Source organism: Lipophrys pholis (genome assembly GCF_963383615.2).
Source record: "Lipophrys pholis genome assembly, chromosome: 6".
Classification (NCBI taxonomy): Eukaryota; Metazoa; Chordata; class Actinopteri; order Blenniiformes; family Blenniidae; genus Lipophrys; species Lipophrys pholis.
This window is the reverse complement of record NC_137629.1, coordinates 6,977,994-6,991,827: the sequence shown is the minus strand read 5'-3', so window position 1 is coordinate 6,991,827 and position 13,834 is coordinate 6,977,994. Positions and strand designations below refer to the sequence as shown.

Below are 13,834 nucleotides of genomic sequence, written 5' to 3'. Positions count from 1 at the left end.
TTTATTGACCCCACTAGTTTTAAACTCTCATCAAATAACAGATTTCCTGTTCAACACATTAGGCTAACTACTAGAATCGAGTGAAATGACTTGATGTCGTGATTATTATTTACAACCAAATTTTTTGGCAGCATAATCCACCCACTCTTTTCCACTTCTTCTTGGTTGAGAATGTGCTGTGGACTGAATCTCCCTCCTTTTGTCTTGAAAGCATCCGATCTGTCTGTCTTCCCCCCTCACTTCTGAACAAGTACTCCCTCCTTCATGTGTTGTTGTAGCAGTAGCTTCCATTCTGCCACTTCCTTTGTGCCATTCAGTTTCTTTTTTGTTCTGTAAATCGTTCTGTCATGGGGAAGGGCTGGCCCTCTCAACCGCAATGCTAAGATCAAGGCTTGGGTTGAGGAAGGTAACATTTGCACCTCCTGCAAGCTGAGGAAAGGTAAATCACACCCCTCCTGTCTTCATGTTTGATGTCAGTGGGGTTACTTGTTGATCATTGCCAATTGGCTGGGGCTTTTTGGGAGACCAGCATCATTTTGCATAGTGCTTTGTGGAACTCATTGCCTGGATCATGCTGGATGCCAAGGCTGCTGCTGTGACACTAATGACATTTGAGATACTCCAGTCCCTACTCCCTACTTGGATACTTTGGGACATTAAATTGGACTGCTAATCGGTTGAGTTGTAAGAGGATGAGGTTGGGTGGAAGAAATGGTTAATTCCAGCTAATGCACAATATTACCCCAAAGCATTCCCTGAATTGGGATAATGTTGATCATTGGCTGGAAGTAGCTTTGGGCATTTTCATTTAACTAACTGACTTTTCTTTGTTTGTTTGTTTTAGAAGCCAACACTGATGACTCTTCTGTGTATCACTTCCCTTTGTTCACAACTTGTCCCCTGATAGATGGCGGGGCAGCAAACTTTGGTCTCAACTTTCTTACCTTCATCATCCTATTCAACAACCTGATACCCATCAGTCTACTGGTCACACTGGAGGTTATCAAGTTCATTCAGGCATTTTTTATCAACTGGGTGAGTCAAAGCTGCTGTGGACATGTGAAAAGACCTCTTAAAACTTAATTTCTTTTCAGTGATGACTTTAAAAAGGACTATTAGGTTTACCTCCGTGTTTGCATGCATTATGTGTACAGCCATTCATCCAATGATGTAATTGTTCCTGAGACGAGATGATGGATTATTTGCACAATAAATCCCAGATTGTAATTATTTCTACATTGTGCACTGGACTGCTTTGAAACTTGTTACAGTCACAACTGTAAAAACCAAATGGCAAATCTAGTAGACAGATAAAGTGAGTAACTGGTGAATGTAGATGACATTTATCAGCTCAAGAGTTTCTGAGGTGCTGGGAGAGACCACAGCAAAATACAGACGTATTGAGAGAGTGCGTTTTGGCTGTTTGATTTGGTCCAAGTTTTACTCCTGATGCCACTTGAGCAGTTGCTGGTCAGGGCCTTTTAATGACCATAAAACAATTGGACCTGCATTAGCATCTTTATAATTCATGAAATATTTGTTATGTGGAGGAGCAATAATTTCATAACACATGCCCATTAATGGACAGCTCTTAAGTGGCCCAGACATTGATTATTTAGGGGGAAGAAATGTATTGTGTATTTATTGACTTCTGCATCTGTGTGAGAGAGACTAGGGGTCTTTTAGCAGCAAGGCCAACCTCATCAGATAAACTCACTGGACGAGTTCAGTTTTTCTTTCCTCCTCTCAAAGTTATTTGAGGCCTCTTTTCTTCATTAAATTTTAAATGCAAGTCATTTTTAGCAGCATTCAGAGCAGATCTCTGCTGGCATCTCTGCCCTCGGCTCCTGCTGGATCAGTATTTTCTGACAGGAAAGTGGAGTGGAACGATTGAAATGAAGCACCAAATGTTTTCAATGTTTTTACAACCGATTCAAAGTTTGTTTTGAAGAAAACTTAAATCATTACCCAATGATTACTTTCTTGTTTATGTTTATCCCTTTAAATTGCTTTTTCTAAAATTGCTGCACACATAAATTTGCCTTAATGCTCTTCTGTAATTGCTTGAAGGACACTGATATGCTCTACGAGCCTACAAACACTCCCGCCATGGCCCGCACCTCCAACCTGAATGAAGAATTAGGACAGGTACACAATACTGTGTTGTCCAAATGCTCACCTGAAAGACCTGTTATTCTTTTCTTCCTCCCCTTCTTCAGCCAGTTTTAATCCGTGCCTCTCTCCCTCTACAGGTAAAGTACATTTTCTCTGACAAGACGGGAACTCTGACCTGCAATGTAATGCAGTTCAAAAAGTGCACCATCGGCGGAGTGGCCTACGGGTATGCTCTGTTTGTTTTTTTTAACCCCATCCCTCTTACCACCCCCCCATCCTCTGTCGTTGCCTCCCTCATCACCTTCATTAAATGCCGAGTGTGCATCATTGTACATCTGGCGTTCCTCTCTCCTCTCCTCCCTTGCCTTCTCATTAGTAGCTGCATCAGTGCTCCTCTCAACATAAACTATAAATAAAAAGCAGGCAGACGTATTCAAGCAAAGGCACTTCACACTCTCCTTTGCAGGCATTTTGTCCACAGTTTGTCATGTCATGAGACCCGGCTTCAATGATTAGTATTTCCTCCATGTGGTCCAGAGCTTGACTGTGTTTTCACACAAGTTGGTGCCATGCAGCATCATGATTAGAAACATGAATTCAAATACTTATTTCCTTTGCCCCAGTGATATAAAACTCATCCATTGTAACATTTCATTAAATCAACTGTTAATGTTTCCCCCTCTCATTTCATTTCTGTCTGTACCTAATTAGTCTTGGTAGCAAAACAAGTGGGAGAGCAGAGTGTCTTTATAGCACCAAAGCAAGTGCAGGCGTGACAGTACAAGATTAATCCCATTAGTTTTTAATTGAGAGCATGATTGATGAAGTGCAGACTGAAGGATCTGGGATTTTCCATACTCACTCTTTGTTCGGCCTGTTAGCTCAGTGACGTCACTGGCAACTGCTCATTCTTCAGTAATGAAGCAAAGTTTCATTCTATATGTTGGTAAAGTGATACCTCCAAACTTGTTTTATCTGCCACTGATTCTCAATTACAGCAAATGTGTCATTTTTGGTGCGCCATGTTCAGTGCTGCAGACTGTCTTTTCTTTTTTTTTTCTTGAATTAACTGGGTCAGTACAGGCGGACATCAGAGACGAGCACTCCACCCTCCTGACTGAAGTTAGACAGCAGTCTGTCCTTCCTTCATCCGAGGTGGATTTGCTTTTCTTTGAATCTCTGAAACGAGGCCTCCCTCTTATGCAACTGATAAATATGGATGAGTGTTTCGTAGCATGAGAGTTGGTGACAGGTTTTAATGAGGCAAGACTGTTTTGGTGATGCCATCGTTTGACCAGCTATACCTTTACTTCTTGCTTTTTGTAATAAGAGTTGTGAGGGCATACAAACTGTAATAGTACAGCACTGTAAAGATTAATATAAACCGAGACTCTGACAAAGCATTAAAGAGGGAATATTTGCTCTTTGTCCTTTATTTAAACTTTTTGGATTCAAGATGGCACAAAACAAAAAATTTTTTGGACAGTTCATGAAACATCAACTTAACAGTCAGTATTTCAACCCTTTTTAACCCTATTCAGTTGAGTGTGACAACATTTGCCATTTACCTGGAATGCTTTGACATTGTGTGTGACGTAGAAAATTAAACTCCGTCTGTAAGTTATTAGTGACTCCCAGGACTCCCACAGTCCAACTGTACACTTACACAAGGTTTGCCAGTGTGTCACACATTTGCAATATGCACAAACACAGTAAAATTGAAGTACAGCCACATATGCAAAGTGGTCATAGAATAAAGGGCACAAGCACTCACCCATTACACATTTCTTGACAATTATAAAATCTAAGTAAATCCAGGTGGCCTGAATATAATTGAATTGTATTTATCCTTGCAATCATAAGTTGGCTAAAGGCTACTATTAATTAAAATGATAGAAATAATTTGTACTCCTGTAATGCATATCTCAAGTACCACGGCCGTTGTTTCTTTATAAGTTCTCACAATGGTAATACTTTTACAGCACAAAGCAGCACTGATGAAATCTATGAAACCACATAATGGTTTCATAATATGAAACTCGCTGTTAATCTTTTTCGCATTTCCCCAAAAGTGAAACACGGCAGTCTGCTTCAATCCGTTGCACACTCTCAAACACGAATTGGCTCCTCTCTCCGTCCTTCTTATCGTGGGTGCTTTCAGCTCCTAGCTTGCCTTAGGTTAGCCATGAAATATGAATACAAAAGTAGTTCTGAGGCCGTCATTGTCTGATTAAACTTTAAATTCTGCAATTAGCATACTTGAATGCTTATTTTTAGCCTTTTATGCTCAAGAAATAGTTCCTTACTCTACACGAGGAAGGTGTTGTAATATTGTGCAAAAGGAAAGACTAAATCCAAAAATAAAACATGACACGTCTGCTACTAGTGAATTAACAAGCATATGTTTAGTGCTTAATGTGTAGCATGACTTCATTTGGTACACACACGCACATGCACACGCACACGCACACACAAAGCCCCCCCCTGATTTCACCGCCCGCATGTGTTCCTCACCACAAATTAAGTGCTGCTGTAATTAATAAAGCCATCCCCAAGGGTGTAGACGTTAATTAATTCCTCTGGATTGGAGTCCAAATCTGAGGGAGAGATACGGTTTAGGTTATAAAAGCTCCAGGAACGAAGCCTTGAGCAAACGTGTTAAAACAAAAAAAAAACCAACAACTTAAAGAAACAATAAATCACCTAAAATATGTTTTGAATTTTTAAAAACTCAAATGTGCTAAGGTTTCCGACCGAGTGGTGTTGTTTTATGTGTCTACAACAGGTTAATGTTACCGACCATACAAAAGCGAGAGGCTCAGCATATCAAACAAACTGAGGCTGAAATCAAATGGAGAGCTGTAATGTTCAGTGGAGCACATCGTCTGCTTGCACACTTAACAGAATCCTGCTCTGCAGTTCGTCTGCTCAAAATTGAAGCTCCACATGATTGTGATTTCTCTGCTTTGGAATATTTAGATTCTTATATTTTAGATTCTTTTATTTAGATTCTTACAATGCTTTTTAGTTTGCTATACTTGTTAGAATCAATAGAGGGCAAATACCTGCTTCTGCTGCCATGATCAATATTTATTTTCTTTTGATTATTAGAAAGTCCTCTTAGAAAAATAAAAAAACCTTTCTGGTATTTTTTTTATTTTTCATTTTTTGCTAATTAAAGCAGGGGGTGTCAAACATACAGCACATGGGCAAGAAACTGGCTCACCAGAAGACCCATTATTGCCTTCAAGAAGACCTTACAACTATAAAAATGACAGATTAGCAGACTTAACGCAAGAATAAAACCCAGAAGATGGTAGCTATATGTGTATCTATTCAATGCTGCTCTCCTAAAAAATAAAAAAAAAGTACCCAGAATGCAACTTATTAAGACTCTATTAAGCATTTTTTTAAATAGTTTTCTCAGTAAAATACATCTTGAAAATTGCACTAAATATTCATGTTGATAATGTCATAAATCATGCATAGCACAAATTCTTTTATTATGGAAATCCTATCCTTTTTTCAAAAGCTATGTAATCATGTATTATGTGACTGCCATTACTATTATTCCTGGTAAATGTTATTAACATGTCCCCACAATTCTTTTTTAAATTATTATTATTTAAAACTATGAATTTGTAGCATAGATCATTACAGTACCTGGTGTTATCACTGCTTCCAACCTATTCCCAACATCCAAGTCTGACTTTCTGCCACATTTAACTCCTCATGAACAACCCCATATTAACTCCAACCCTGCCAAGTGCACATTCACACCACATGTTAACAACAGACTTTTGTCAACAAGCTGCTTTTTGTTCTCTACCTTCGCTTCAACAGTCACGTCCCTGAACCTGAGGAGGGTAGTTTTACAGAGGACGACTGGTAAGATGATGGGTGTGAAATGATGATGGTTGTTTTTTTTGTTTTCTTTTTGCGCTATTCGCTTTTGTGATGTATCAGTGCTGCCTTGCTTTGTGGAACTCGTGACTTTGAACACTACCTCAGTGTGTGTTTGTTTTCTTTTCCTTTGTGCGTTCAGTACTCCTGGGACGTGCTGTATGTGACTGTGGCTGTTGTATAGCTGTATATCTGTTGATGTGAACTTCAATTTGTATATTTGAGGATGATGCTTCATGAGAATATTGTGGCTTCTTAACAGACACGTGTACATGAGCAGGTTTGTTGTAGGAATGTGTTTCACTGTCTGTTGTGTTGAGGCTGAAGTTGTGCAGCTCATTCTTCTGCTCGGTATGTTGACATGAAACTAACTATGAAGGAAGTAGCTACTCTAGTACGTGTTCTCTCGGTTTCTCACACAGTCCTGCTCCTTAAATCCAGCTGCTCTAGTATTGAGATCTGCAGTAACAGCATGGGAGTGTTTCATCCATTTTGCATGGGAGATTTAACCTGTTTGTTAATGCCGATTATGCCAAAAATTTTGAATCTTGCGCCAGCTGTCTTGAAAGCATGTGTCTTCTCTGTGCTGTTTATCTTCACTGGAAAACTGGGTTAGATGCTGGTTTTATGCACAACACAGGTTAGAGACGCAGCAGCAGCTGAAATATTGATGAGAGTATTTTGGTGGTGGATGAAATATTCAAAACTACAATAGGAGTGTCATTTAAATTTTAGTTCTTTTTCAAAACAAGTGTCACGGATCCCAGGTGTGATCCTTTTAAAACTGCTGACATCTCTGACACGGCTCAGGTACGAGTTAATTTCCTCTCCCTCACTGGAGCAGGACAGCATGTTGTGTCACGGGTTTGATCTATAGCAGATTCTGGGTTATTGACTGTGAACAGCCAGTACTCTTGTTCCCATAGTGACAGGACCTCTGTGCTGGCAGATAACCAATAACTGAGCATCCTCCCCACCAAGCCTCGCAAATCCACATGACGAGTTACAGCAGCGCTGCTGCAGCAGACTGTAGGGGGACTCCTCCAGCATGAAGAGTTTGAGGGTGTTGATGACACTGGAAGTCAGGGATGTCAAACATACAGGCCTGCCGGAGAGATGGTAATGCAAAGTGTAAAAGTGAGAAAGAATAAGTTGCGTCACTACTTTCTGTACTTTGTCCACTGTAACAACCAATAACATAATATCATTTTCTGAATGTAATAAAGCCAATAATGTATGTAATACATTTCAAATAGTAATAGATGTTAAACAACCATGACTGAGAGAGATTATTGCAGATTTTGTATCCTCAATGAATGAATATGAAGACTAACAAAACCAGCAAAAAGGCTTTCTTTTCCAAGCAATGCAGTCCTGTTTATGTATTATTGTATTATTGACTGCAGTTATTACTTTTTCAAAGGATGATACTTCAACCATGTAATAACTTATTTCATTAATGGCAAAATGTTACTACAGTTGTGGTTTGAACACCATATTATACTACTGGACATTATTTATAGATTTTTTCTGATTGGCCATCATTACATCATTGTTCGTTGTCGTCCATTTTTACTGAGACTAGTGGACCCCAAAAATAGCTGAACATGTCTTGTAAGTGATTTCAGGTTGTAAAGTAAACATTTTCCCTCATGTAGTAAAATGAGTTTGACACTCATGTTATAGATTGTCTATGACAAATATGTTGCGCATGCAGTGTTTTTGCAGAACTTTTCCATGTTTTCACATCTTAAATCTGCTGTTTTCAAAATGAGTATTTCTTTATTTTTTTCCACTATTTAATATAAAATTCAATTCTTTTAGCTATTGAATTAATGTTGAAGCATTCATCCATCTGATTTGTGTTCCAATCCCTTAGTGAAATAAGGTCTGGCCGTATGATGAATCTCTTTAACTTCCAGTGCGTTGATGCAATTGAACACAATATTGACACCAGCCCTACTGTTAAATTGCACAGCTGTCTTCCCTTCAATTAATCTCTCCTCTCCAAACCTCCATTTTCTGTGCAGGAGATGGAAGTATTACTAGCCAGCTCCCCGGTTGGCTCTCTGAGATCTCAACAGCATATCCTGTGGGATTAAAAAGACTTACGGTTGCTAATGGCAGCCTCTGTAACGTTTCTATCAAACCCCAGTGCCATGGACAAAGCTGCTGTCTGCCTGATCTATTGGTCTCTATTTATCACAGAATCATGAATCGATCCCTGCTGGACAGCCAGCCAGCGAGCAGCTGGTGGCTACATACAAAAACCTCTGCCCTAAGCCACTGTTAAAGGGATTAAAAAGAAAACCAAGACACCTATTCCTTTTTTCTGTCCAAATTGTGGTTTTTAACCAGTTGAGCATGGTCTTTTGTTGTCACTGAAAAATACACTTTCTTCATATTTCTCATGGACTTTATGGTATTCAATTACATATGTTGCATCTTGCCAAAAACAAAATGTATTTCTAGTTCAAGTACGAGAGATTAATTTTGATTCTATTCATTTATTAGGGTTTGGCTTTGATTAATGGATGAGTAATGTGGTCTCATTTGTCTGCCAGATACTCAGCCTGTCTGCTGCCCCTGTGCAAACTTCCTTATGCATTTTTCTTCTTTTTCCCAAGCAAAGGGGAGCGCCATTTATTATTTATAGAAATGACCAAAGAGAATATTATATATAAATAGGATTGTGAATAAATGTATGAGCATGGATTCTTTGTGCATTGTGAAATAATAATAACGTCCCATTTTAGCACATTTCTTTCTCAGAGGAATGATCTACTTCTGCCAGCTCAGACAGAACCCTGAACAGTCGCACTGTAAATCATATTATTGAAGCCCAGGGGAAATCGGCTTTTGCATTCTGCCTGCATTGTGGTTAATACTTCACTCAACAAATGTCAATGCTGTGAGCACACAGCACTCACTGTGCTGTGACTAGTTTGAGATTCGCTCTGTCATGCCAGGCTCTGTGCAAGGAGCTTTAGATGAAAGTGGAAAGATGAGTTGGTCGATTTTAAAAAGTACAGAAAAAAGTACAAACACTTGGTTCGCATTTGATTATGTCTTCCCACACACAATGTAATGTAGTTTAGAATGACTCCATTATCATGTTGTTTGTTGTTGTCGATCAGAGCTTGAATGTATATTTTTTTCAAGTCTGTACTTTGATGAATGATAAAGCTGTGCTCTAAGTTCATTGGTTAAACACACAAATTTGATTAAGTCTGCAGCTATATAAAGTTTTGGTTTTTTTACATTTACTAAGCTCTCCTCTACACCCTGAAAAGGTGGGGGATGTATCTACTACGGACTCTGAAGGTGTGAAAAGTAATCACTTCAGATGCAGATGTGGGCGGAGAAGGCTTAGGCCCCGTTTACACGACAACGAATACGAGTGTATCCACAAAACTTTCTTCACTTTTGGGGGGTCTGTTTACATGACACCAGTGTGCGTATCCGCTGTATCCTCAAAGTTTTTAATCCGGCTCCCAAGGTGGAAAGATTTTTTCACGACCGCTATTCCCTCCTGCAGAGACTGATGGAGGCTAATAAGCCCGTTACTGTGCATGCACATCTCTCCCCCTCCCTCCTGCTCATCCAGTTGTAAACAAACATGGCGGCCCCCTAGTGTTATTACTTGCGGTCTGTATTCTAGTTTTATCGTCCATATCAGTAGTTTTATAGTTGAGACTCACCCCTGATAGCATCCGATGCATCATCAGTCCATACGGATTTCAGGTTCTCTCCATTTTCTTCACATTTATAGTGTATTGTTCTCTGCACACACGTCTGTGTAGTTTCATTACTAAATCAAGCAACAGCGCTCTCATGTGGCCCGGCATACTAACTACATTGTTGTCTCCGTGTCCGCTGCAGCAGTGTAAACACAATATTTTTTTTTGCGGATTAGGTGTTGTCACGTGAAACGTTGTCATATAAACGGAGCCTTAGTGGACAGCTTAGTAGCAAAGTTTAGACTGTCGGAGGTGTTGCTGTTGTGTTAAGGTGTATGACCTGTCACCCATTGATGCCAACAGAATTTGCATTCATGTAAATGAGTCTTGGTTGGATTGTATATGATGTGTTTTTGCTTGTGTCTCATGAACTGGAGCCATATTCTTAAACTTTTTTAATTAAACTTTAAAAATCTGAATAAATTTAAGGTTGTCAGATTGCAATATCCCTTCTATCATATCTTTATACTTTGGTAATTTGGTTTATTTGATTCTGTTTGGATTAAAGGAATCATTCATAGAATTGTATTTGTTGGGTGTTTTACAGTTTATTTATATATAAATATCATGTATTATTTGCTAAAACTAGAGTAAATGCAGTGTTAGATTTGCTGCCAGAGTTTGATTTCATGTTCCAATAAGCCCGTCAGGCTGTACAATGATGGTTGAAAACATTCCCCTTAAAACCAAAGGAAAATCCATGATTTCACAAAGACTTCGGGGGGCTCGGGGTACATGCCAGTAACACACAAAATGTCTCTGTGTTGCTACGACACTACAGTTGTACTTAATTTTATTTGAAAACTGCCGGAAAGTTGTTGTCCTTTTATTGCAGTCAGATGATGATATGATCGTGATGCAAATGATTTGATCCTCACAAAGTCTGGCCCCAGTCTCAGGGCAGCATGTTTTTATTAGACTGTCTTCTGTTCTGTGTTGTTCTGAAGAGCTCCAGTGTGCTCTCTTGTTTTGACTTCTGTATCCCTTCTTTCCAGCCACAGCACACACTCGTCGGACGAGGCTGGATTTAATGACCCGAGCTTACTGGAAAACCTCCAAAGTAATCATGTAAGTAATGTTGGGAATCCTCGCTGTCTGCCTGCAGCAACAGCCACTGTAGGGCGAAACTAAGAAGGATTCTGAATGTAATTGTGACTTTTACTTTATGTCCTTTTTGCCATTATACATACACTGTGTTAGCTTCTGTATTGTGTCTATTAATGGAAAACGTCCAATTTCATATGACATGCATCATGTTTTTAGTTTTTTTACCAAGAAGCTACAAGTTGTGACACATTTAAAACCACTATAGTATATTCTCCAGGTAAAATGTGGTGGAACAGCCTATAAGATGTATACACAAGCCAAGCAGGAGACAAACTGCATAGCATATGCTGTTTCAACGGTCTGATCTGATAAAGAGAAGGGCTTCATTCACCCATTTGAGAAACTCAGGAGACCACCAGTGATTGTGGCTTGACACAATCTTTTCCAAAACACAAACTGTTGAATACGTTTGTGTTGTTAAACAGAAGCAGCGATGGCCACCTGTGGTCATGTTAGAGCGTGATGGATTGGCTGTTTGAGTCACTCAGCTGCCGCCCCATGTGGGGGAGGCAAAATGTCACATTTAATTACATACAGTAGTGCCGCCCAGGGAAAGCAGTAATCCCACTGTGATATTTGCTCTGTTATGACACCAGAATCTCTCCACACATTGAGTCGCTCCCAGATTTGCTTTAGCTTCATATTGATATCATCTTACCCACTTCTAATTATGCTGCAGAAACAAACTGCTAATACTCTGCTGATGGTGGATGTCTGTTAACATTGTAGCACTAATGTGAATCATAGTTCTTTCTCTTGGTGTTTTTTTTTTTTTTTCTTTTTCATATAAATTGACTTCCTTGACTTTCCTGGTGTCGAGATGGTGGCAGCAGCTTAGCACCTTAATGAACTGTACTTGTATCATACTGCTTGGCACTCTCAATGTGGTTTACGTAGTCAGTCGCATTTACACACCAACGGTACATTGCTGAAGGACATATGGATGGAGCAAGAACGAGGATCAAACCTGCTCTACCAGCTGAGCCGCAGCTGCCCTTTCATATCCTTTAATTTGCGAGTTGGGGCCTCCATGTATCTATGAGTCTTGGACACCAATGACCCTGTTGCCAGTTCATCTCTTTTCCTTCCATGGAAAAGTTTTCATAGATACCGACCACTTAATAGTGCAACAGCTGCGGTTTTGGAGAATATCTCATTGTTGTCTTGTCATCATAACATGACCCTTGTAAACTCCAAAATGCTTTTCAGGACAAAATGTTCAGTTGCTAATGATTATACACTTATATACTTACAGGTGCTATAATCAGAAGATAGGCATTAATATTCACTTCACTTGTCAGACTTAATGATATTACGGCTAATCGGTAAATTAGGAAATGCTTTTCATTCAAGTCCCGATTTCCTCACAACATAAACACTTGTGACGATAAGGATGCACATCCTGACTACCCTGATCATTACCCACAGTTTTGCATGGCTGCTGGCTGTTTGTAGGCGTAATGATGATACTGTGTTGAAGGGGACGGCATTCTAGAGAAGAGGGGAACTACTAGTGCTGACAAAAATAAACATCCCCTCCAGCACTTTTCATGTTCTCTTGAGTCACTGGACACGTTCTCTGCCTGCAGAGCTGCAGCGTGTGTTTGTTTTGCTCGCATGCTGGGGTTCTCCATCCCGTTTTTCCCCTGACCCATCTGTGCTTTCCACACTGGGCACGTCTGAAATGATGAGTGTCTGTCACTGCTGCCATGACACAGGTTACCCAGCAGTCAGTGTGGGTGTGATCGCTGGCAGTGCGGGCGGCACAGGATTAACTGTCACATCTAATTGTGCCATCAGAGCAAAGTTCGAAGAGCCTGTCAAGGGTCCCACCACCCTGAATATCTCACACACGTTTGTGCTTCTATAACTCTGACAGCTCTCAATAACTGAGCCAGCATGGCAAAAGTGTATTTAGACATGAAGTGGTTACATTCTTATCACTTTAATATCTCATCATCAAAAGTCTGTTTTATTTTAAAGCCCAGAAATCAGCAAGCCCCTCCTCCACCCACCGCCCCAAAAAAGTTGAAAAATGGTAACTGAAAGATACTTTTTTCTTTCTCAGTATATAATGTAATTGTTTGCATAATAAAGCCCCTGGTGCTCAGACGAATTGTTCCAATATCAAGTATGAAAGTCTCCTTCAATTTGGATTTTGTAAAATGTTCAGAAAACCCCTACAAGATATTAGATAAGCGTTCTTAAATGTATGATCATTTACAAAGACAGAGGAAACAAACATAGCTTCCAGTGTTCAGTTACTTGGAATAACAGTATCTGAGAGGGATTAATAAAACAGTGGTTTTGTGGACATCGCTTTTTCCCCATAGCAACAGTGTCTCTACTTGGGCTAGTTCTTTCTGTGTGGACTTGGACTCCTTGTCTGTGTGTGTGAGATTTGTCTGTGTATTCCAGGTTCCCCCGATAATCCAAATTCTAATTTATGACCATAAATTGCCGATACGTCTTATTGTGAGTTGTGTGTTTGGGAATCATCCAGGGTGTTCTCTACCGTGGCTTATTGGAAGTGCAGTACATAGTACAATAAAGAAACTAGCCTAAAGCACATTAGTTAACACACAATATCCTGTGTTTTAAATTTGTGAAAACAGAAGTAATTTATGAGTGGTCGTTGGCTGGTTTGCTTCTTCTTGGCTTCACACAATGACTGCAAGCCTTTATTTACTTGAAGCCTTGTCATCATTAGGTTGGAATGGCAGGCTAAAAACAGCATGCAGTTGCCAAATGAGAAGCTACACTCTATAAATCTACTCGAAAGTACATTTAACTGTGCCCTATATGTAATCTTAACCATAAAAAACAAAATCAGACCTTTGAATAACCATTAAATAAGTGAGAGTGCGGTAGTTTAAAAAATGTACTCGCTGTCAGGGTGTATACCTGAAAAACACACACATGAGCACACACACTGACATGTCCTTCAGAGGATACCTGTCATCTCAGAC

General features: G+C 39.7%; 1 protein-coding gene across 3 annotated transcripts in view; it reads left to right on the top strand.

Annotated features, from left to right (window-relative positions):
* atp8a1 (ATPase phospholipid transporting 8A1) overlaps positions 1-13,834 on the top strand; it is a 115,068-nt gene that overhangs the window by 43,330 nt on the left and 57,904 nt on the right. For 2 of the 3 annotated variants that reach the window (XR_013935411.1, XM_080465387.1), the window contains exons 12-15: positions 908-1,035; positions 2,071-2,148; positions 2,253-2,341; positions 10,754-10,826. Coding sequence is in view for 2 of the 3 variants with exons in the window: in XM_080465387.1 (XP_080321513.1) it covers positions 908-1,035; positions 2,071-2,148; positions 2,253-2,341; positions 10,754-10,826 (368 nt within the window). In the remaining variant the exon portion in view is untranslated. Of the gene's footprint in view, positions 1-907; positions 1,036-2,070; positions 2,149-2,252; positions 2,342-5,958; positions 6,004-10,753; positions 10,827-13,834 lie in introns of all 3 variants that reach the window. The other variant, XM_080465386.1, reaches the window with a different exon arrangement.